The sequence below is a fragment of the Pseudochaenichthys georgianus genome, chromosome 15, assembly GCF_902827115.2.
Source record: "Pseudochaenichthys georgianus chromosome 15, fPseGeo1.2, whole genome shotgun sequence".
Taxonomy (NCBI): domain Eukaryota; kingdom Metazoa; phylum Chordata; class Actinopteri; order Perciformes; family Channichthyidae; genus Pseudochaenichthys; species Pseudochaenichthys georgianus.
Window position 1 is genome coordinate 17,342,924 of NC_047517.1, and position 24,602 is coordinate 17,367,525.

General features: G+C 39.1%; 1 protein-coding gene across 1 annotated transcript; it reads left to right on the top strand.

The window, feature by feature from the left end:
* Positions 1-164: 164 nt before the first annotated feature.
* LOC117459344 (guanine nucleotide-binding protein G(I)/G(S)/G(O) subunit gamma-4) lies at positions 165-23,600 on the top strand. Its single transcript, XM_034100117.2, has 3 exons — positions 165-588; positions 1,808-1,913; positions 21,481-23,600. The coding sequence occupies exons 2-3, from the start codon at positions 1,815-1,817 to the stop codon at positions 21,607-21,609; spliced, it is 228 nt and encodes a 75-aa protein (XP_033956008.1). The 5' UTR covers positions 165-588; positions 1,808-1,814; the 3' UTR covers positions 21,610-23,600.
* Positions 23,601-24,602: the final 1,002 nt, after the last annotated feature.

The window sequence follows — 24,602 nt, forward strand, 5'->3', positions numbered from 1 at the left end:
TTTATGGATACATCCCAGCAGTTACTTTGGAGGGGGGGGGGGGGGCAGTGATGTCAAAGCTGATGAAAAAATTAAATGGGGAAGCCTGCAGATCTCAGGTGCCTTTTGCAACAATAAAGCAAATGAGGAAATCAGCAGATCCTAATTCGACTAATAGGCTGTGTCGGTGCGTTTAAGGCCAGTCTGTACTTAGCATCCTGCATTGTTGCTGCTGCAGCTCCTGGTCCACTGATCGAGTGCTCCCTGCCCCACAGCCTGCATCTGATCGTCATACAGAGGTTTCCCCCCCTGCTGCATGCGTAACATCTCTCCAAGTCCAGCCGTGGTGCTCACCAAGACCGCTTGGATCTCATCTTCCTACACGGAATACGCACGACTCGCACTGAGCGATCCGCTGACGCGAAATTAAAACGCCAGGATTCACCTGATCGGGTTCTGTCCAGACCGAAACCAGGCTGGGATTTCCTCTTATCGTTTCATATTTGACAGATCGTCTTTGTGTGTGTGTGTGTGCGTGTGTGTGCGTGTGTGTGTTGGGTGGAGTCAACCCGGAATTCTCCAAATTGGAAAACCATTGGCACATTTCAGGTAGGTTACATTTTCAGGCGGCTACATTAATCTGTTCATAGCCAAGCAATGCAGCGAAGCATTCAGATATTTATTTATGTAATTCCTTCTTGCGAAATCATTTGTGTTGTCATGATGTGTGGTTTGCTGTTTTCTGCTCTAACCAGGGCCGCAGCTCGCACGGCGTGTATCTACAATTTAATCCCCTTTAGAAATAAGACTCGACCATATTTGCCATATCTGCATCAATAATTAGCATAGTTACATTCGGATAAACAGTGTTTCTCCCTTTAGTGCCCCAAATGCAGCCGTGTGGACGAATCGATGGGAAACCTAAATGGAAAGGCCTGGTAGCTTCCTACGAGGGTGTGATTGAAAGCTATAAAATGTATTTAGATCCATGAAGGGTGGGATTGGAAATTAATTCACCGTCTGCATGCCCCCCTTTACAAAAATATCTGCTTCATCGTATCTGTTTCTTAATACAGTTGAATTTGACTTGATGCGATGAAATAAGCAAATTGAAGCAAAACAATCTAACGGAGTGTGAATTCAAAAGCACACCACCTCAGTGAAATGCTACATATTTCAGTGCACAGTATTATAAAACAGCTGTGGTCAGGTGTCATCTCTCTCTATGCTGTGGCTGCCAAACTGGGACATTTCAGGAGTGAGAGGGTCAAGGGGCCTAAAATGAGAGCAAGATGTAGTCACATTGAAATATGCACAGAAAGGCTGATTGCAAATGGAGCAGATAAATACACTGCAGCTGTAATGATGTATCCTACATGTTGGGAAAGTGGACAAATCTGCTCCAGGTTGTACTGTAGTTGCCGGGGTAGACATAGGAAGGTTGCAGGTTTGATTCCTTTAGAAGGGTTCACAAGCTGAAATTTGAAAGGAAATGGAGCAGCAAATGTGTGCAGACATACCTTTGAGCAATGCAGTTGAGCCAAACACAAAAAATATTCATGCATGATTGACTGACTGACTGTAAAATGACAAACCGCTGTCCAGCTGCTTCCTTTTTGAGTTCTTACCTCAGATAAAATGGAGCTCTGCTGCTTTAAAACAGATTCACCCAGACAAAATGGGTCCTTTAAATAAAAAGGTTGTGGCAGAGAGTGGCTGCTCAAGGGGGGGTTGAGACATCGCCGGGGGGGGATGCTGCTTTGTGTATTTAATGTGCTGTTCATTGACTCCATGTGTCCCCCTTTGTGCCTGTGTTTTGGCATCACAGGAGCACCATGAAAGACGGAATCGCCAACAACAGCACGGCCAGCATCTCTCAAGCCAGGAAATCTGTGGAGCAGCTGAAGATGGAGGCCTGCATGGATAGGATAAAGGTACAGGTTTTGTTTTTTTACCTGTGTTTGTGAGCAAATATTTAAATGTCTTCATTTCATAAAATCATTCTGCTCTTATATGTCTGTATGTTGATATGATTAATGTTGTACAAATATGTGTGTTTCTACAATATCCTCTTCTTGGTTCTGAACAGTCTTCAGCTACCAGCAAACTGTTCTTTTTGTATCCATTTATTTTTCTTAACTAAGCACAAACATGTTTATATTTTACGGAGCCCCCTAGGGGACATGGAGAAGAAAGAAAACATTATTTGAAAAAAAAAAAATAATAATGTTTTGCGAGATATCGCAATACTTTTGCGAGATCTCGCAAAACTTTTAATTTAGCTCAATGTAATTCCTGGTCAGTTCGGCTGCTACGGCAACACAGAAACCACAACAATGGAGCGGTGCATCGATTTTACTTTGAGCTTGGCCTTAAATATATATATATATATAACATCAGTGCTTGGCAATAGGCACGGGTTTCACATAAGTGAAAGACACCTCAAGAGAACACTCAGAGCGAGGGGGGACATGCACGTCCCTCTGAGCTGACAGATTCGAATTTCGCTGATCAATAACTCATGAACATAATAATCATAGCAAGGTAGACAACGAGCTACAGAGTAGTTGTTATCAGAACAGTTCGATACGCCCCGTCATCCGAGCTAAACATCAATAATTGGTCACAATCGGCAGCTTGAGGAGGGAGAGGAGTGCCTAGGGACCGTCTACAAACTGCAACGGGGTTTTGCGATATCTCGCAAAACATTTTTTCTTTTTCAAATAATTTTTATTTTCTTCTCCATGTCCCCTAGGGGGCTCCGTAATATTTACCTGTCACAGCAATTTAATGAAATCATTTTTTAACCTAATATCCAGGCTTAAACATTGATCTTTGCCCAAAAATGTAAAATGTACAAAATGATGAGCCTTCACTGGTGCACTGCCTAATTATAATGAACACAGTTTGTTCACTGTAGTGCAACTAATTGTATGAATCTGCTGCTCAAATTTGTCCAGTATTCACTATTTTGTCCTGTCAAGTAACGTTTTCGTACAAACTACTGTGTTAAGTATTAGAGATGTTAAGATTCACCGATTCGCATCGGTGCACCGGCATAAACGTTCAAGATGCGAGTGCACCGGTTGAAAGAGTGCACATCGGCTACAGTTTGGGTTGAACCGGGGTGAACTCGCGATGCATCGATTGCGTAGCGTCTTTGCATCGGTAAAAAACCGATTCAAAATCCCCTCATCTTGTCAACGCTCAGCAGAGACGATCTTTGATATTTGCTTCGCCACTACGGAGGCCGAGAGTCTCAGTTATTAACACACACGGAAGTTGAGGAGAAAGAGAAACACAGCGCACCGAAAAATACCTACAAATCAAACGTTTGGCAACACTTCGGATTGTTCAAGAAAGACGCTGTAATAGTCCTTTATGCTATATAGCTGACCGCAGGTCATGGAGAGTAATAAGGTATCCGTAGACCTTTGTATGAGGTATCTTTATTACTTAACAGGTCTCCAGCCATGATACATAGATCCGTCCTAGATGCGGGCTTGCATACACACAGTATCACTCCGCAGCCGCACCCCATCAGTAACGTCCTGATGGTATATGTGCGCGGCACTATATACTACAGACGGTCAACTTGAAAACTCGCTCGCAAATTGTTAAAGATGCCGAGCCGCTTTAAAGTACACAAGTAGTACGAGGAACTTAGCGATGCACATAAAGAGGCGACATGGGGTCTGCGGCTGAAAAGAGAAACCTGGAAGTTAGACATATGAGTTAAATCACTCAGTGAGGTGTTCTGTCAGAGAGAGTGGTGTTTAGTTTACAGCAGCATGTGACGGCCAATAATAATTTAAATGTCTTCCTTACTGTAAGCAGTTATGAAATACCTGTTTATGAAAGAGGTTATTTGTATTCTTTATTGTTATAGAACCCACTGCGTTCTGCTCACTGGTGAGTTATCCTATGAATGAGTGTTAAGCACATCAGGCTGGCAGCTGTATGGGCATTGCACTATGGTAGCTGTTATTTGCACATTGTTAATCATGAGCAATGCATCCTTACATTGTTTAACTGTGAGGTGTTATACAATTGTACTGTAGCTACTATGGAGAGCTTTTTAAGGTAAAAAGATAAACGGCATGATGGGATGTGCAGTACCAAATATGTAAAGCACTTTTTTGTTAATGTATGATTTGCTGCATATGAGGAATACAACTAAAATCCTCTGTCGTACCATATTGAAGTATCATTATTTTTGCATCGTGTTGAATCGCATCGTATCGCACCGAATCGCATAATGTTGAATCAAATCGTATCGCAACAGGGATGAATCGTATCGTATCGCATCGCCTGGTGTTTCAAATGTATCGTATCGTGGCAACGTATCGAGATGCGCATCGCATCGGCCTCAGTGATGGAGATGCACATCCCTATTAAGTATACCTTCATCAGGGAAATGTTAAGGGGTCCAAGGTGGTTTGTTGCTCAAGCCATTACCTTCACCTCCCCTGTGACAAACTGCACATGCTGCTATCTTGACATTTTAAATCTCTAAACATAAAATTAAAACAGTTTGACATTTTGGGAAATAAGCTTAATCACATTCTTACAGTGTCATATGCAAATATGTATGCCAGCCTTGGTAACAGTAAACATTATGCTGCAGCAAGCAGCAGGTTAGCTTAGCTTAGCATTACAACTGGAAACAGAGGGAAAGCCTGGCTATACGAATAAGTAACAAAATCTGCCTAACATCACCTCTAAAGCTCAGTAATCGCCAAGTTATATCTTATTATATAAAATATGTTTGGAAGTGACTGATTCTGGGAAAAAATAGTCTTGTTTTTTAACACCAGTTTTTCAACAAAAAAAATCAAACAGTTTTTAAAGCGTTCAATATAGGGGAGAGTGGGGTAAGTTGAGCCATTTTTTAGTTATGCTGTCCTCTAAGCAAGGACAAATGACACATAGTAAAAATGAAAACACACACCTATAATTCAGGATGTCTCCTATCAATGGCAATGATAAGAATTCATATTTGATCAAGGGCAGTGAAAATATTACTTCTTAAAAAAAAAAAGTTTTGTGGCTCAACTTGCCCCAGTGTAGGGGTAAGTTGATCCAGGTCAGGGGGTAAGTTGAACCACGGTTCAAACTTGGGCATATCTGTTCAAACCTGGGCATACCTACGACACATCTTAAAGGTAACTATAAACAATAAATAACAAACCAAATACCAGCTTAGTTTTTCAAATATTTTTAATATAAATTTCGATTGAATTGATTGATTTTTTTTTAACATGTTAAAAGGAAAAGTAATCATACAAATGGTGATACAATTTCATACATCTTACCAATCAAAGACAGGGTAAATTCAACTTTAAATGTAGCCTACAATGAGCTCTTATTATCAACTTGGCCTACTTTCATTAATTTCTCCATTGGAAAAACTGGCTCAACTTACCCCAAGGCCCATGGTTCACTTTACCCCATAGCCACCATTTTAGAAAAAATAGCCTAGCATTAAAATTCAGAGTCATATTTGACTTAATGATTCACATGGTTTAATACACTGCTAACACATCAACATATACAATATAAGTGTTTAAACCTGGATACTTTTTTTTTTGACATGACAGCCGATATAGCTGACATCTAGAAAATCTACTTTGACAAGCAAAAAACGTTTTTTTCTAAAAATGTTTACTTACCAGAACACAATGAGGATCTCTCTTTCACAGGCAAGGAGAAATGGGAGGAGCTTGCATAATTTCTGGTCACGTGATTACAACTATAAGGCGTTGCTTGGTTACAGGGGGTGGTTCAATTTACCCACTGGCTCAACTTACCCCTCTCTCCCCTAATGTAAGTGAGCTTTAGACGTGTTGGAAGTGGTTACATTCAGCTTTAGCAAAACTAGCTCTTTACGCTAAGCTAAGCTAACCAGCTGCCCTCTCCAGCTAGGCCTACATCTGTAGCCTACTGAAGAGTGAGGCCTTCATATTGTCCTCTCTTCTTTGCCAGAAAGCAAATGGGTATTTTCAAAAATGTCTACTACGCCGTAAGTCTAAATGCAGTCGGCTTCCAATAAAGTCCTTCCGTTCATTGTTATTTCCACTATTGTAAACAAGTTGCCTTCTCAGTACATTATAAACCAATATATAGGACAGGCCATTTCAGAAGCACACAATCACCTTTCTTTGTAAGAGAAGGCTACTCCACTGTTATAATATTGGACTCCTACAAACATGTCAGACAGTTTTTCCAAATCGATGCAGCAGAAATTATATTTGTAAAAATCTTGAACCTACAATAACCACATAAATACTTGGTTACAGTGTGGAGTAAAGGCCATCTCTTTGTCTTTAACATGCATTATTTTGAATGGCCAGTAGGGGGCGACTAACTCAACTGAGTGCAAAAAATAAGTCCTATTTTATAGAAGACTATGAGAAAAAGACCCAATTTCTCACTAGATTTATTACCTCACTTAATATTTTCTTCATGAGTTTATGGTCTCAATCGCTAGTCTTATGTTTTTTCGTCCCAATAGCATGATTTTTATTTGTTTATTATGGTTCGATTTAGAGTAAAATAGATGACATCAGCGTGTGGCTACCTTGTGAATGGCAGGTGTTGCCTTTGTTATGGAAATCTGAGACCCAATACTGTGGAGAGTACAAGTCAGAGTGATCAAACAAATAAATGGTGAAACAGACAGAGTTGTCTTTCTGGTTATTTATTTGAAGCTTCAAATACAAAAACGCAATATAAAGTCACAGGTCTCACAGAGTATAGGATAGTCTGCAGGAGTGTGCGCAGTACAATATAATAGCAAAGCTTATATACAGGAAAGGGCGGGAAGCTCAGAAATCTGTCTTCACACGGTCATATTGTTATTAGACACCTGTCCTTGAGCTGTAGATAGTATAACGGTTCTCAGAATAGGGAAGTTCTTGTGTGACTTTGTGTGAGTCTCAACCTAGTCTGCCAAATCAGCTCTGTGGCCTTGAAGCGCTTGGGAATAAAAACCCACATTAGAGTATGAGAAGAAAACAGCACATCTCAGGAAATGATATAGGTGTTTTACAATGATTTGAGAAGCATTTGGTTTAAGCATATAAGGATATAATAAAAATGTCCACTACACCTTGTCTAGTTTTATCCTTGTTTTGGTCTGCCAAAAATGTCTTGTTTAGCATTTAGTTGTACTTCACCATCACCTGTTGGTTCCAAAAACCAAGAAAATTAGAACCTAGTTAAGATGCCACACCCTTGATTTGCAATACTTGGGATAATCTTTCAAGACTTGCTGCCCAAACTCAACCTTTCGAAGTCAATGCCTAACATTAACCATCTTGGTTTACGACTAGACACAAACAACTAGTGGCTTTAAAGTAGTATTCCACAAATGAATGTGACGTCTTCTTTTTAAATAAAGTCTACAGTTTTGACAGATTCAGGTCTGTTATGCCAGAAGCAGCTAATGAGCCTCTAGCAGAGATGAAGAGTTAACTCCCTTCTTTGGACTTCACAACCCAGAGTTTCCATCTTTTCAAACAGCAGTCTTCCGTCTCACTTAAGGCTGGCTCAAGTGTCCTCAGGAGATGCAATTTATCAGACTTTCTGAAGCTCCCTCTTAAGCCAGAAAAGGTTTCATACATACCTGTGGACAATACCCACAGGAGCAAATCCGGGTGAAGTGTCTTGCCCAAGGACACAACGGCCTGACGCAGTGGCGGCAGGAGCGGGTTTCAAACTGGAGTTCCCCAGCACTCCCCCTTGATCTGATGATCGGATGCACAGACCACTGCGCCACCTGTCCCATAGATATATATATATATATATACCATAACTAGGCAACACAATTATGTTTCTCAGCTTAGTATAGAGCAACTTCTTCTGACAGACGTCACATGAAGCTTTAGTTTACCTTGAAAGCCACAGTGTCGCCTCCTCTGTCAGAATCAGGTCAGAATGTATCCACTGTGCACAGCTGGGAGACCCAAGTAGTTCTAATGTGGTGAACCCAGAGGCATGCTGGGCTTCGGTGAACGTTGACCACTTCTGACATTTGTTTTCTACCAAAGTGGGTCAACTTTTCTCAGACTGATCATAGAGAATTCACTGTGTTAGCAGTTTCTCATGCAGGGCTTCTTCCTCTATTACATGTCTAGTGTTTGATTTCGACCAAGTGTGCAGCAAGCTTGTGAGCTTAATGGCTGATGTTTAAAATTCCCAGCCGCAGCAAAGAAAATGTAGATATTTAAATGTGTTCATTCATGATAATCATATTCCTGATCATATCCATAACCAAGTTTAGGCCTCATAAAGAGTATGCCCTTATCAAACCATGGCTGTATAAATATTGACTCTTGAGCGCGTTATGCTTTTTATGGTTGAGGTCCGTCACTATGCTTTAAAATGGCACAATGTCTTAAGTGTCAACAGAGAATAGAGAGTTCTATTAGAATCACTACATCGAACCATTCCCAGATTTGTTGTTTTCACAGCATGATGTTTTTACCCCCAATAAGAGGCTATTTTACACTGTTCATGAACAACTTCTCAGTAAGTAAAAGGCGGTGTCATCATCTCATTCGGTATGCTCCTCATGTGCTCAGGGAATGGTTGCCCCACAGCCTCGAGGCTGTTCGTTCAGCATTATAGCCGAAGCCTGGAAGTCTGCCATACACCATCATCCCTACACAGCACAACAAAGGCCGCTTACAAGAACCCTGGCTTCTTAAAAACAGTGATTATCACTTACGTATAATCATGGTTTGGAGGATGTATTACGAAGACCTCTAATTGAACCTACAATGTGTCCTGTTGGCACAATGCCTCATTCAAAATATTTTCAGATAATGTCACGTTTTTTTAAGGAAAAATAGTTCGACTTAATGTAGTCTTAATGTCTAAAACTATGTCAAATGAGAAGTGTTTTTTTTTCATTGACTGTTAAAGCAACATTACTATCATGTTTTCATCACTTTACACAATATTGACTTTTAGTGAAAGCAGATATTGGCAAGAGAAAAATGAATAACCTTAAACACAATATTGTCCTATTTGAACAGAATGTAATACTGTATTGTTTCTTTTTTTCTGTGTTTGTGATTCTTCTCAAGCTGAATTGATATACACAACCCTAAGTGTTAAGACTTTAAAAAAAAACATGGAGTGGGAAAGGTGGTGAAAAAGTGATTTACTTGATAATAGGTGATTTTTAAAAGTTTGACTTAAATTGAGTTAAATAATTTGAGAGGAGCATTTGTTGACATTAGGTGGGTATTGTGTGTATTTATCTGCAATATGCAAAGAGCATAACATATTAACATTTGTACACCTATTTCATCCAAATTCCTAGTCTTAACACTGAATACTGTCAGTCTTTATACATTAACACATTATGTTCATGCCTGCAGCAAGTTCTCATGAAGATTCACATGAATACTTGGTGACAACTGAAAAAATAGAACCAGAAATACATATTTTCCATTTCCAGATCGTTTGGAGGGAAAATAATAACTGTAGTATTACAATTTGTGGTAATAGCCATAAGAATTGACACAAAAAAAGCAGAATATCAAAGAATGTACACAACACATGTATGGGTAATTGAACATGAAAAAGAAAGCTTAACAAAGCTTTGGTTCAATCCCTCGCTAGCTGCTCATTAGTATGCATATTAACTTGCTGCCATGGCGAAAATAGTATGCAATGTAAACTAACTTCTTTATAGCGCTGCTGAAGGTGAAGGCTTTAAAATGATTTTCTGTTAAATGAGCTGAGAAGTGTTCAGATCACATAGTGTCTGAATACATTTGACTTGTCAGTTTTGTTGTCATTTTAGCATTTTATGGGAAAAGAGGCATTGGACTTAAATGTGAATGAATCTTAAATGTCACATCTGATCTATATCTGAGAGGCTTTCACTCAGCCAGCTCCATAGAGGGTCTGAAAAATATTTAAGGTTTCTGAATAATTGGCTTCTGCCTCTCAGTCAGGGCATCTTTGAGATGATGTGAAAGACTTAAAGAAAGTTTAGCCCATACTTTTTTCAGGAAGACAAACCTCCTTGTTTCAATGCGTGACAAACAGATCTATTTGAGTTTTGTTCAATTACTTTTACAAGTGTTTAATGACGCAAAACTAAGGCTCTCTTAAAAAGGACATCATTCTTATATACGTTTTATATAACATTAGGAAAGTGAGAATTGCAGCCAATTATTAGAACAAGTTTAAAAAATGCACAACTGGCTGTTCAATTTGTACTCCTTGCATCATATTTCCTAACGAATTATTAGCTATAATCATGACATCACACCTAAGGTGGAAAAAACACATGTATGTATTCAAAAGTGAAATGATAAATATAGTGTTCAAAAAAGGGTGTTTTTTTTATCAGCAGCAGGATTTCAAATTGGTATTGTTTTCTCAGCATGATTGAAAGGTGGGCAGCTGTTCGTGCTTTGATAACCACTTGAAAGTGAAAGCAGAGAAAAGTACAGAAGAAGAAACAGACAGTGGGCCACGTCTGGCGATCTCTTAAATGTAATTAAGGGATCTGATGAGACAGTGTGTGTATCAGTGACAAGAGGAGTCTCTGAGCTGCTGATTGAGGGATCACCACGTTCTCATTAATTGCTCAATCAGCCAAAGGAATGGGATCTGTGCTAATTAGAAGGACTCTCCTTCCATCATGGGGATGCAGTGTAATTACAGTCAGTCTGGGCCTAATGACACACGCAGAGCAATACCACTCTTTGTCCTGTGGGGCTCCCGTTCTCTGCAGAAACCCTGTCTGCAGTTACATTAAGTATAATAATTATTGCATTTGCTAACTATTCCACTTTTTGCAGACTCAGATAAGTGCCATAATCAGGTCACCTAGAAACAGACATTCAAAAATAATTAAAATAATTAAGCATTTCATTTAAAATGTGTGTTCTGAATGAGTAGATTTTTCAGATTTGACTAATATAACATATCTATTTATAAACTAAATACAATTAACCAGTAATATCAGACTAGGTATTTGAGCATCATCTCTTCCTCAGCTTTCGGGAGCATTTTAGCTAACATGTTAAACTATGGTGTAAAAGGCAAGCATTAAACCTGACAATTATCATAATGTTTGCATTCTTTATTGTGAGCATGCAATCTAACATGTTACTGAAGGCAAGGCAAGTTTATTTATATAGCACCTTTAAACACAAGGCAATTCAAAGTGCTTTAAGAAAAGGAAACAGATTAAGAGCAAATGTTAGCTTGCTGACATTAGCATCTAGCTAAAGGCATCTGTGCACGGCCTCACAGCTGCTGCTAGAATGGCTGGATTCTTGTTTTCAACTTGCTAGCACAGCATGGGCTACCTCAGTAGTTCACCAAACTATTTTGCTTTATGTGAGCCATTTTAAAATGAAGCAATGACCTCTTCAGAATAAATAATTCAAAGGATTTCTGGATGCCCTCTAGAGCTGATAGTATCAACCTGATCTCACCAGAATGCGTGACTCCACGTCACGAACTTTGTTACATTTGCGTGTCGGTACCACGCAAACAACCCCAATGTAAAGTGAATGAGGCTCCTTTGTCGTGGTGCACACACGCATTTCTACAACGTGCATTGTGTGTAATGCAACTGTTAATTTTATTAAATTAGTTTGTTTTTAAGGAAGGCCAGAGCTTCAGCTGTGTCAAATAGATTGTTCCCTTCAGTTAACGTTATTTAAAAGATAATGATCATGTCTTGTATTACGAGCGTCCATTCCCATTGGATAACGGAGAATTTTACACCCGGAAGTAAGTAGCCTATTCTCCTTACTGTCGATTGATTTTACAGTGATATCTGCACTACTCATCGACTAAAAAACACCAAATTGTCCTTGTTAATTACACAACATTGATTGGTTTGAATTGTGTGCAATGCTTTTGTATTTTCCCCCTTCGATTCGGAGAAACAAATATTTTTTCGGAGTTTTTGGACGGCAGAAGACACTACACTACCCAGAATCCTCAGCTATCGTTTGGGACTACACCATGAACCCCGTGATCAGTCCTCAAGTTCTTTGATTGGTTGACCTCCAACTGCATTCCATATGAAAAAAAACGTTTCGTAAAAGAGAAAATCATACTTTATTCAGCAGTGCTTGCTTTACTCTTTGATAGTCATCACATGAATGCATTGTAATAAATGGTTTGGCTGCATTAAATATTACACATCTGTCTTAGTTCTTTATTTATCTACAGAGATCGGGCATCAGAATACACCGGAAACTATTCTTTTACCGTTCTGTTTTAATTTCACAATAAAGTTAGTAGTAATATTTTGTTTTGATATTATTGTTTTTTATTAACTACTAGACGACTGGGTCATGTTAAGACCATCTTTTTTTGGTTGCTATGGGTTTTTTCCATCGCTTTTGTGTTACAAATATCAAAACAATAACAAAATAATATTCGTCGTAAACTAAACCGGAAACAGCAGTATATTTTATTTTGTTAACACTGTAAACTTGACAGCCTTTTAACCTATGCTTTTAACCCAAACCACCTACTGGTTAAAGCACGTTATTACACGTTTAGAGTAATTGCAATGCAGGAAGATTGTGTTGCTTTTTAATGACTGTTTAAAATGCCTTTTTCTTAATGTCTTTCATTTTTGTAACGCACTTTTGAATGTGTTATATTTTATGAAAACATTCAAATATTAAGAGTACATACAAAATAGTGGGAAAGTAGAAGGTCAATTATATAAATATAGAATAGAAAATATCAAGAAGATACTCAAATGATATCTAGAGTAAAACAGTTTAGTGCCTTAAGGCTTTAATTAAAGAAATGTGCAGAATACGACAGTGTAATGGTGGAGGTACACACACATTGATAGATGTCTTGTAATGCACTGTTGATGAACCTGTGACCCAAGTTGTTCATTCATTGCATAACTACACTGTTGTGTATATGATATGTCAATAAACCTTAGAAAATCTTGAAATCTTGAAAGGGATGTGCAAAATAGCAATTATATACAGTCTTTAATGAACTATTAGAGAATAACGAGTAATGAATATGCTTTAAACGGATCTGCAGATAAATATTTAGTCTTCTCAAGCACCAACTATCAAATATCTCGCCTGATTGTTGGCACTTGACAATCACCTTCACTGCATTTCATTCAGGTGTAACTAAAGTCTGATTTAAGGGTTGTTTATATTTCACATCATTAATCCAAATCTGTAAAGTAACTAAAATAAATGTAGTGGATTAAAAATACCAGGTTAACCTTAAAGAAAGCCCTCAGGATTATAAAAGACCACCATCACCCCAGCCACAAACGGTTCTGTCTGCTGCAGTCTGGCAGGCGGTACCACAGCATTCGGACTAAAACCACCAGACACAGAGACAGCTTCATCCCACAGGCCAGAAGACTATTAAACACCTGAACTTAGAAATAACATTCATCTGGCTGCTACTTAGAAATTATTTATCTAATATATCATATGCCAATCACTTGTATATAGACTCTTATTGCACTATTTCACTATTTTTTCTGTGTATCTGTTTTATTGCGTAGCACTGTTGGAGGAGCCTGTGACCTAAGGGGGGGAGGGGGTAGGACACGTTCGATTCCTGTTTTGAATAGTGTGCCGTAGATGGGTTTCATTCCATTTCAAAGTCCTTTTGGACGCTCTGTGTAAACGTCGTGCATCCAATCACAGAGGTTGAGGACTGATCACGGGGTTTGTCAAGCTAAGCACATGGTGTAGTCCCAAACGATAGCTGAGGATTCTGGGTAGTGTAGTGTCTTCTGCCGTCCAAAAACTCCGAAAATATATTTGTTTCTCCGAATCGAAGGGGGAAAATACAAAAGCATTGCACACAATTCAAACCAATCAATGTTGTGTAATTAACAAGGACAATTTGGTGTTTTTTAGTCGATGAGTAGTGCAGATATCACTGTAAAATCAATCGACAGTAAGGGGAATAGGCTACTTACTTCCGGGTGTAAAATTCTCCGTTATCCAATGGGAATGGACGCTCGTAATACAATACAGGGGACATGATCATTATCTTTTAAATAACGTTAACTGAAGGGAACAATCTATTTGACACAGCTGAAGCTCTGGCCTTCCTTAAAAACTAACGTATAACTTGACTAACTTGTAATTTAATAAAAATAACAGTTGCATTACACACAATGCACGTTGTAGAAATGCGTGTGTGCACCACGACAAAGGAGCCTGATTCACTTTACATTGGGGTTGTTTGCGTGGTGCCGACACGCAAATGTAACAAAGTTCGTGACTCCACCACGCATTGTGGTGTTAAGGAGTCGTGGTGGAGTCACGCATTCTGGTGAGATCAGGTTGGATAGTATACAACTCCCCAAACCCAATGTTAGGAATAACGGAGGTTAAGATAAAGAAAGTAAACTTAAAGGGATTTGAATCCTAAAAAAGTCCTTGAATTCTGGCATTTGTCCTTGAATAGCTGTATATTTTTGACATGGAAAGGTGTTTGGGAGCGTCAGACTGGCTGTATTCTATGGTGGCCCTGAAGTGCAAGACACCACAGCATTTCACAAAACGCCGCAGCATTTCACAAAACACAACAGCATTTCACAAAGCGCCACAGCATTTCACAAAACGCTGCAGCATTTCACAAAACGCCACAGCATTTCACAAAACGCCACAGCATTTCACAAAACGCCACAGCATTTCACAAAACGCCACAGCATTTCAGAAAACGCCACAGCATTTCAGAAAACACAACAGCATTTCACATTGGACGGAAAGGGTATTCCTTAGGGAGAACACTTCTTGTTTGTGATTGGACAGAGCCAGACATAGAAGCACTGCTGTGATTGGTTGTTTTTGCTGCCAGTCAAGAAATGACGCTGCGTGATTGGCCCAACACATCAGCCGTTAGCTGTTAGCACACACTCAGAGCTCACAGGCTAGCTCCTCATATCTGTTCAGAAACTGGACAATAGTTAAACATATACAAAACACAGACTGTCTATGTCATTTTGAATACAGTCGCTGCTTTATTTATGTCTGTATGACGTTGTTGTGAGTGTGGACGGAGCAGACAGGTTAGTTTAGCCTGATGGATCCGATTCCGATAGGATTTACATGGAGATACGGCCCGCCCCCTCTCCAGCGTCTTGTTTGAATGACAGGAGTAAACACAGAATTAATGCTTTATTAATTCATGGTTTTTAAGGGGCTTATCTCCATGTAAATACTATGGTAGACCACCCAATATTCGCATGCTCTAATCGCTCGAGTTTCACCGCGGCTGTCAGCTGTGTTTGCTCCTGTCAATGCTGTCATTCAAACAAGAGGCGCTGGAGAGGGGACGGGGCGTATCTCCATGTAAATCCTACAACAAAATGAACATATTTGACCGTGATTTAATTGTAATACACGTTTCAAAGTGATGCCGAAGTAACTACATACTGATAACGGTTAGTACAAACCATGAATTAACGCTTTGACAAGTCTGCAGACAAGACGGCAGGCGAAAAGCTTTTAAAATGCGTGTTTTCTGAATGGAATCGGACCCATCAGGCTAAACTAACCTGTTGCTGCTCTGTCCACACTCACAACAACGTCATACATACATACCGTCGTTGGGCGGTGGTGGTGCAGTCGATAGGGACTTGGCTTGGAAACTGGAAGGTCACCAGTTCAATTCCCGGCAAGACCAAGTGCTACCGAGGTCTCCCTGAGCAAGGCACCGTTCCCCACACTGCTCCCCGGGCGCCGTTCAAAATGGCAGCACACTGCTCCTAACACTAGGATGGGTCAAATGCAGAGAAACTATTTCCCCACGGGGATTAATAAAAGTCTATCCATCCATACAGACATAAATAAAGCAGCGACTGTATTCAACATGACATAGACAGTCTGTGGTTTGTACATGTTTAACTTGTGTCCAGTTTCTGAACAGATATGAGGAGCTGTGAGATCTGAGTGTGTGCTAACGGCTGATGTGTTGGGACATATTTCGCTGTCGGGTGTTGACCAATCACGAAGCGTCATTTCTTGACTGGCAGCAAAAACAACCAATCACAGCAGTGCTTCTCTGGCTCTGTCCAATCACAAACAAGAAGTGTTCTCCCTAAAGGAATACCCTTTCCGTCCAATGTGAAATGCTGTGGTGTTTTCTGAAATGCTTTGGTGTTTTCTGAAATGCTTTTGTGTTTTCTGAAATGCTGTAGTGTTTTCTGAAATGCTGTGGTGTCTTGCACTTCAGGGCCACCGTAGTGTACGATGTCTGATTGTATGGAAGACACTTTTCAATTGAGTTTATGTTCTAAAGCTCTAGTTTAAATTTTCTTCAATTACATACAGCATGATGTTCATTGGTAAATGATGGTCCTGTTAAATAGACAATACAGAAGCTTAGGCTCTGGGAAGTGACTACATTGTGATTGACAGGTCGCTATGACCAAGATGGTGACATCACAATGATTACGTTCACTAATCTAATATAGCAACCCAGTCTCATGGCATTTCGTGTTCACCAACACGATTTTTAATCTATTGATTCGTGTTCACCAACACGATTATCCCCTTTTTTTCGTGTTGCACAGCACGATTTTAAAAGCAATGTATTTCTACGGGTAATGTGTTTCGTGCCTGCAGCACGTCTTTTTCTCCGTTCGGGTCGTGGAAGACCGGAAGCTGTGTGGTTCGTAAAAACATGTTCTTACTCAAAATCAAGCCACAATTATTGCTTTTATTTTAAATCGTATAATTTCGGACTTTTGTTGCCGTCTGTGAGGAAAATAAATGGGGCTCAGAGCCTCAGAATACTGAAATCTGTATTTTTTTAAATCATTTTTTCCTTCTAATTTGTTATTCTTTCCAAAATAACACACTGTTATTTACTCACCAATAACACACAATTATCCTTGCTTTTATTTATTGGTTTAATTTCATAATCTCGTGCTTTTTTGGCGTCCGTCAGGAACTGAATTTCAAAATAAAAATAACCGGAAACAGACGTAGGCATTTCGAGCGATTACCCAAGATCCTCAGCTATGGTTTAAGCTTGCTGATTGGATGTTTTAGCCGCAATGCATGCTGGGATTTGGTGTTTATATGCTATGAAATCCGGAAAACATTTTAAAAGAATAAAATAATACTTAATTCCGAGTGTTCTTGCTTTTCTCTTTGAAAGTCATCACATAACGGCATTGTAATACACGGTTCGGCTGCATTAAATATTAAAGATCTGCCGTAGTTCTTTATTTATAGAGCCCTGATGAGAAGACCTTTGGAAAAACTGGAAGAAATGCCGCCGAAACTGAATACTTGACGTGGATCACAAATATATCAACAATTAAACAACATCTTCAATTTCTCTTCACACAATACGTCTCCTTGCAGTATCAACACTAATTCGGCTGACTTTTACATTTGATCTAATTCATATAGGTTATATTTACACCATAACGGTGCACAGCTGATATAAAAGGACTTGTAGTTTTTAAAGATATTACTGATTCTGAAATAGTATAGCAATATGCTGTAAAATGATGTGAAAGCATGAATAAAACTACACATCTTCAGATGTTGTACATACATAGGCCTAAGTGTCCTACACTAATAATACAAAGTTATTATGGCTGTGTGTACCTTGTGTGCACCGCCTAGTGGTTAAAGCACGTTATTGAATTATTGTTTTTATGTGTTATATTTGATTAAACAAATATTAAGAGTACATACTTTCATAGGGGGAAAGTAGAAGGTCTGTGATAGAAATATAGAATATAAAAAATCAAGACGATACTATAAGTGATCTCTACAATAAAACAGTTTAGTGCAGGATGTACAAAGATATTAATATGAAGATGTGTAAAACAGAAAAACGAATTAACCTTTATTTAAACATTAAATAATACTTTAGATTAAGGTCTTCTTTTAAATAAGAAAAAAGCTTTGGGGGTATCTACAGATAAATATTAAGCCTGACAAAGTACTTAACGTCTAATGTATTGCTTTCCTGCAATGAACCTGTTAAGCCAGGGTCCCCGCCGACGGGGACCCTGATTTTTTTTATACACACTCACACAAATATTTTTAATATTTTTTTAAGAATATTTTTTTTTATTTAAATATTTTTAATTTTTTTTTTTTAATGGAATGAATACCTATAGTGATTATTCAATGTAATACAATGATTTTTATAGTCTGGTATCTGAAAAAGGTCAAATGGCACTGATGGAACCAAATGTGCCCAAAGCTTATTCCGCCTGGACTTTATTTTCATAAATCTCTCTAAAAAGGTCAAATGGCACTTGTTTTGCCTCAATCTTGATACAGGGTACTTATTATATGTTATAATTTGGATTCCTAAAGCTTTTAGGCTACTAACCCATCATTCAAGGTTGGTCTTCACTATAAGTAATGGGTTTTCTTTAGGCGGAGACAGGAATTTACATTTTTTTGCTATGTTCCATCTGAATTTACTCTGACACAGAAACATCTATATTGATTCTGACACTTCTACATCCAACTCACAGATGTAACCTTGCTTTGATAACAACAATTATTCATATAAACCTTTTAGAAGTGAAGTTACAGTCATTTGTTCTGGGAATGTCATTTTCGAGCCTGAAACCTGAAAAACAGGCTCGGGGTTTAACAGGTTAACTATGTTGAAGCACTTATTTTAACTGATATTATACATATGAATTGTACTCTTATGTATGTAGAATCTAGTATAAGACATGTGCAGAATATGACAGTTTAATGGTGGAGGTATACACACATATTGATAGATGTCTTGTAATGCGCTGTTGAGGAACCTGTGACCCAAGATTTTCATTCATTACATACACCGTAGTTGTGTATATCTCCTGGGACCCAGCCCATTGAAAATGTCCACTGTAGTGAACATTTTGTTAACATGCATCTCCTTTTACTCTTTTGAGCTACTCTATCAATCCCTGATGTACTGTACAGAGGACATCCTGGTATTTCCAGTGATATGTCATTGGTTAAAATTGCATGCTGAGAAGTTCCTCTTTCTTTTCATCCAAAATGGCTGGCATACGAACAACCAAATTGTATAGAAGCAGGAGGAGAAGTCAAATATTGTTGAATAATTGTAATTTTTACCATGAAAATCATATATGTTCTTGTTTATTAACATGTGAGGAACTATATAATTAGTTCTGAAAGCAATTAAATAATTCAAGTTTTCAAATAACAGCCCTTTTATAAATGTCCATTATAGTGGACGTCAGGACCGTCTTCATGGACTTTATGACTCAATATTGTTGCAGGAGACGGAACTGAAGCAGACATTTTCTGTACCAGATAGTTCAGGGAGATTAAGATTTTGAGCTCTCAGATGATGAGAGAGATGAGAATTTCACACCTGGGATAGAAGAGGGTCAAGAAGAAGGGGGGAAAGATGCAGGAGGAAAAGAAAAACAGACACATGCATAATGAGTCCCTCTTCAAGTAGCATTTGTGAAAGACTCCAGTGCTCATTCGTTTAAGGACTTTTCAGTTACCTTTTTTGTTGTGAATGTTGGTGAAGTACATATTTGAGAGCTGTTTTTAGAGATTTATGCTACAGTAGGATAGATGGGCTTACAGCTGAGTGGCAGACGGTGAAATCAGAAATGATTGAGTGACTGACACACAATATTGGTTATGGTCTTTTCATGAGAAGAGTTAACAATATGTAAAACATAGGATAACGCCAGCCTTATTGTTCATTTTAAATAACAGAAATAAGCAATCTATTAGACATATTATTTTGTGCTGCAGACTGAATAAATTGTACAGTTATAATCCCTTTTTGAAGCATAAAAGATCTTGGGCGTATTCTCTTGTGAGAGCATCATTGGATGAGGTGAAATGGCACAGGAGATCAGATGGCTTTATTCTCTATGGAGATCCCTGACCCCTCTCCGTCCCTCTGTTGCAGATCCTCCTCTGCTCTCCATTTGAGGCCTTTTCCCTTCCGTAACCCCCCAATAAAACAACCCTACACTCTCATGCAGTCTTGCCGTTTGACTTTGTAAAAAACACTAAGCAACTTTCGCCCTGAGTGTGTGGTTAGTCCCACGCTCTTTTCCCCTCAGTTTGTCAAGGTCCCGCCTTAACACCTGTCAGTCATCTTGATGAGCTGTCTCTTCTTATTGCCTCGGGCTGAGGTAACAGGCATCAGTGCAGCCACGGGCGCTGACGAAGCAGAAACACAGACGATAAGCAATTTTACAGAAAAAAGGGCCATGCAACATTCATCGAGGTTTCGGACATCTCTCCTCTGCTGAGAGTTTAGCTCCAAAAACATTTTCTCTGAGAATGAACACACAGCGGGTTGCAGACCAGAGTGAGCTTAACTGTAGCTGAACTTTTCTGCAGTAATCCATGCTTTATTTACCTATACTATAATAGTGGTAGTGGTGTGAATAAAGTGATAGCCATGTTGGCCCCTTTGGTCCAGACCGACATAGCTCATCACTATTTGATGATTGTATTACATTCAAGGTCCCCATAGGCTTAATCCTGGTTGCATCTCTTGATATATTATTCAAGTGCCATCATCATGCCAAACTCATTTATAACTAATACTAGCAAAACTAATGACATTCCCATCAGCCTTAGATATACTGTGCTTTGTGTTTGTCTAATATTGACTTAGCTAGGTCCATGAAGGAAAAAACTGAAATCTCATCGTCTCCTTTTTGTCGTATTTTTTTTTCCGGGCCTTGTTCTGCCTTTATTAGTTAGAAAAAGGGGAGAGGTGAGATTAAAAACATGGAAAGCCAGAGAGATGCACTAAAGGTCAGATTTGAACTTTTTAATTCACTTGACTCATGATGAATTATATATCAGGAAACCGGAAACAACCTCAGACACCTCCCTGATGAAGGCAGAAAAGCTGAAAATGTTCTACATAAAGCATGGTGTGCTGGAGAGGAGTGTGTCCAAATGTAATTTGAATAGTTCCAGAAACATCCCAAAGGTCATTTAAAGGTGGGGTAGGTAATTTTGGAGAAACCAGCTCGAGTGCGCTAGAATTTGAAAATACACAGCCGGAAGAAACCTGCTACTTCCTTACAGAGCCCCTCCTTCAACACACACGAACGCGCACATGACCAATGAGGGCACGAGATAACTTTGTGCACAGATGGAAGGCTGACAGGCAGGTAGGCCATCCAGTTATTTTAGCCGGGCCGGCTAAAATGATTGGTCGTGCTTTTTACAGTGCTACGGCTTCCACAGATGACATTTTTTAATGGATTTTTTGTCAAAGCACTTAAGATATTCATTGCTATCGGGATGTTAAGAGCATTCCATGGAATATAACAAGTGTATCTCGAGCCGGTTTCTCAAACTTACCTACCCCACCTTTAAGATTCAGGTAGAGAGTAATTTGAAGGAACCATCTTTGTGATCCTATGGTTGACATACTGTACATCTTATTTTGTTTAAGTGTTAGAGAAAGTGAAACCTCTGATCACCTCTCTGTGTCCTTTTCTTTGTCTCAACATTTTAGGTCTCCAAAGCGGCTGCAGACCTGATGGCGTACTGCGACGCCCACATACGCGAGGACCCCCTCATCATACCCGTCCCCGCCTCCGAGAACCCTTTCCGGGAGAAGAAGTTCTTCTGCAACATCCTCTGATGAGCTGCCGGGGGAGTTGCGCGGGTGCAGGCACGGCGCTGCCTGTCTTCTCTGTCTTCACCACACCTGAAGCTACTGGCCATAGGCGTTGAGTTGAGTTTTGCCAGGTGGACACTCTGTTGTTGGTCAGCTCTGTCCTGGTGGCTGAAGGTTTTGGGGGAGTCAGCTACTGAACTGGCAACCCAGTGAGCGTATCATGTCTTGTTAAATAGGTTTGTTATTGCTTTGTTATTAGAGAACAGCCTTGCTTATTGAGATGAGAGATGTTATTTTATTTTTTATTTTATTGTGCTAGATTTTAACATGCCTCAGGAAACATAAATTTGCCCAGTGTCTACGACTTTTTCTTAAATGTCCCTTCCCTTTATCTGAATGATAAAAAATATCTTTGTATTATCTTTGACATAATTTAAGACATTACTTTCAGTGCACAGGTTGTCTATTCGAAGCAATGCTTACTGAAAGTACGACTAAAATGTGACACGCCACTCACTAGGGGTTTCTCTTTTAATTTGCTTCCAGTCACAAACAATTAACCCGCTCTTATTAGTGCTGCAGTACAGTCAGATTCAGATTAAAGCCCAGAAACAGAAACCTTATATTGCATAGTAAATTATTTCAGTTTGTGCTAATAACACTGGTAGTAAAAATAAGATGGCTGCACATCAATTCTGCTGCTAATAAATAAATAGATTCCCTATTTATTAAAAGTTGCAGAGCTAATATTAGGACCGCGAGTTCTTCAGGGTTATCACTGTGCAAACAACTTTTAAGGTCAGACATTATTTATGAATCTGCCCCCTCCTTCCCAGGCCCGCTCTAATGCATTCTACCTTTGCTGCTCCGTTTGATTTACTCATCATATACGTCATTCACTTCAAATCAGAGACACTATGTGTTAATCCTTCAGCCCCCCAAATGGGATATTTTTTACAAGTCGCAGGACATCTTTTCCTTTTATATCTTCATTTATTTTCTGGGCATGTTTCCTGGGCCTGATTCTTTTTGCCTGTCCTAGAGTGAATGGCAAGGCCTTTGACATTAATGCCAAAACCAGAGGCCTGCATGTTTCTCCGCTCCTTTTTGACAGCCTCCTCTGTTTCCGAGGGACTGTCCGTCTTTTAGAGTGTACAGTACGTTACAGTGCCAATTTCTGTGCGAGCAGTGTGATCTTCACACTACGTGCTCCCGCAGCCTTCTTTCCGTTTGGTTTGTTTTTGGAAGAAAAAGCACACTGTTGAAACCTTTCCTTTACATGGTAGTCGAATAGCATTTGCTAATTTTTACGATTAATTGTTATGATCGTTATTAATATTGTTATTATTATCGGTAGTATTATTGAATATTTGTTGCACAGCACTGACAGCTACATGACGTGTAGTGCTACTAAGCTTGTATGATACTTAGGAGAAGAAAAAAAAACATTTATAAGTCATGCATTTATTGATACTATCCGAGTATTTTTTAAAATTAATGGTAAGGGTCGGTTTACATATTATGATCCCTTCGGTGGTTCAGGCTTTTTGCATCATTGTTTCTGTAAAGTTAAAAGACATGTCCTCTTGGTACTTGAACAGCCATTGCATTAGGATTCAAAGTGACTGTCACAAACTATTGGACTTGAAATTGTTTTCAGGATAAATATTGTTTTTATTTCCTAAATTTAAAAACCTGAGAGTGACATCAGGGCGCTCCCACTGACCTCTTCTCAAGGATGGTGCCAAATCTGAAATATAACGTCTAGAGATGAATATTGCATGGATTTATTTCTATCTATAACAGAGAGAACTATTATGATATGAAATATTGCCTCTTCGTAGACATTCTGGGCGCTACTCAGCACATAATAATGTCATTTGAGTTTGGATATGTCGACGATGTGCAGCTGTACTCATGAATGGTTTTATCGTTTTGGTAAAAAAAAAATAGCATTTAAATAACAGGCTTTGTAAATCCTTGATGGATCAAATGAATTAAAGAAAAACGGCAACCCCAATGTGCTGTGTCTGCAATATTTCTGCCTCTTGTCTTTCACTGAAGTTTGATCCAACTGATGTCATAAAAGGCCATTGCAAGTCATTGTGGGTCTCTCAGATAAGCATGACATTCTGGTGTGTAGTGGAGACCCCCTGTGGCTGAGCTCAACCATAGGCCACCTGGGTGCAATGTCATATTTTTTTAAAAGATTGTGATTCAATGCAGCCTCAGCCAGTTTGCCCTTTACACTGCTTATAAAAAAGAAAGCATCTTCAGACACCGCAGGTTGATGAAAAATGTCCCTTGCAATGATTCAGGGTATCAGCTGCTGACAGCAACATTTTGTGTTGTAGCGATTTGATGTGTTCATCCATGCATACAGCCTCCCCCTGGGAACAGACTGAAACCCATTTCTACCAAGATGGGTTATTTTTGTCACTATCTTACTGTGCTTTAAGGTTAATGAGTCATCGACATATGGTCAAATGTACGTGGTGTGTTCTATAATAGGTCAAGTTATAAAAACGGGCAAGGCGTAGTCCTTACTTAATCGACCAAGGTTTATATCTGACACGTTGCCCTTTGCCGAGTGTCGTCCACTTTTTCTCCCCCTTTCCCGTCTGTCTTTCTTCTATAATTAAAATGCCAAAAAAAGAACAACTAAACTGGCAACAACTGAACAGATTGTACAAAACAGTGTGGACAAGTGTAATGAATGACATTAATAATGCAAGTCAGGTATCCCTTATTGATTTCTCTGAACAAATCCCAAAGGACCAGGATGTAATTAAGTAGAAGTAGATATTCTTAAACCATGGCACAGCTGTGGTGTGGATTATTATTCACATTTATTTCAAGCCCCCCTGAAAAACCTATTTTCTCAAATTGCTTCTTACTGTGATTGATAGGGCCCTTCACGGACACAGAAATTCTCCTAAACGTAGCTTTTTTTTTTACGTGAGAGATTTCTGTATTTATGTCTTTAGTTTGGTCTGTTTTTCTTTGTTTGGGATGGG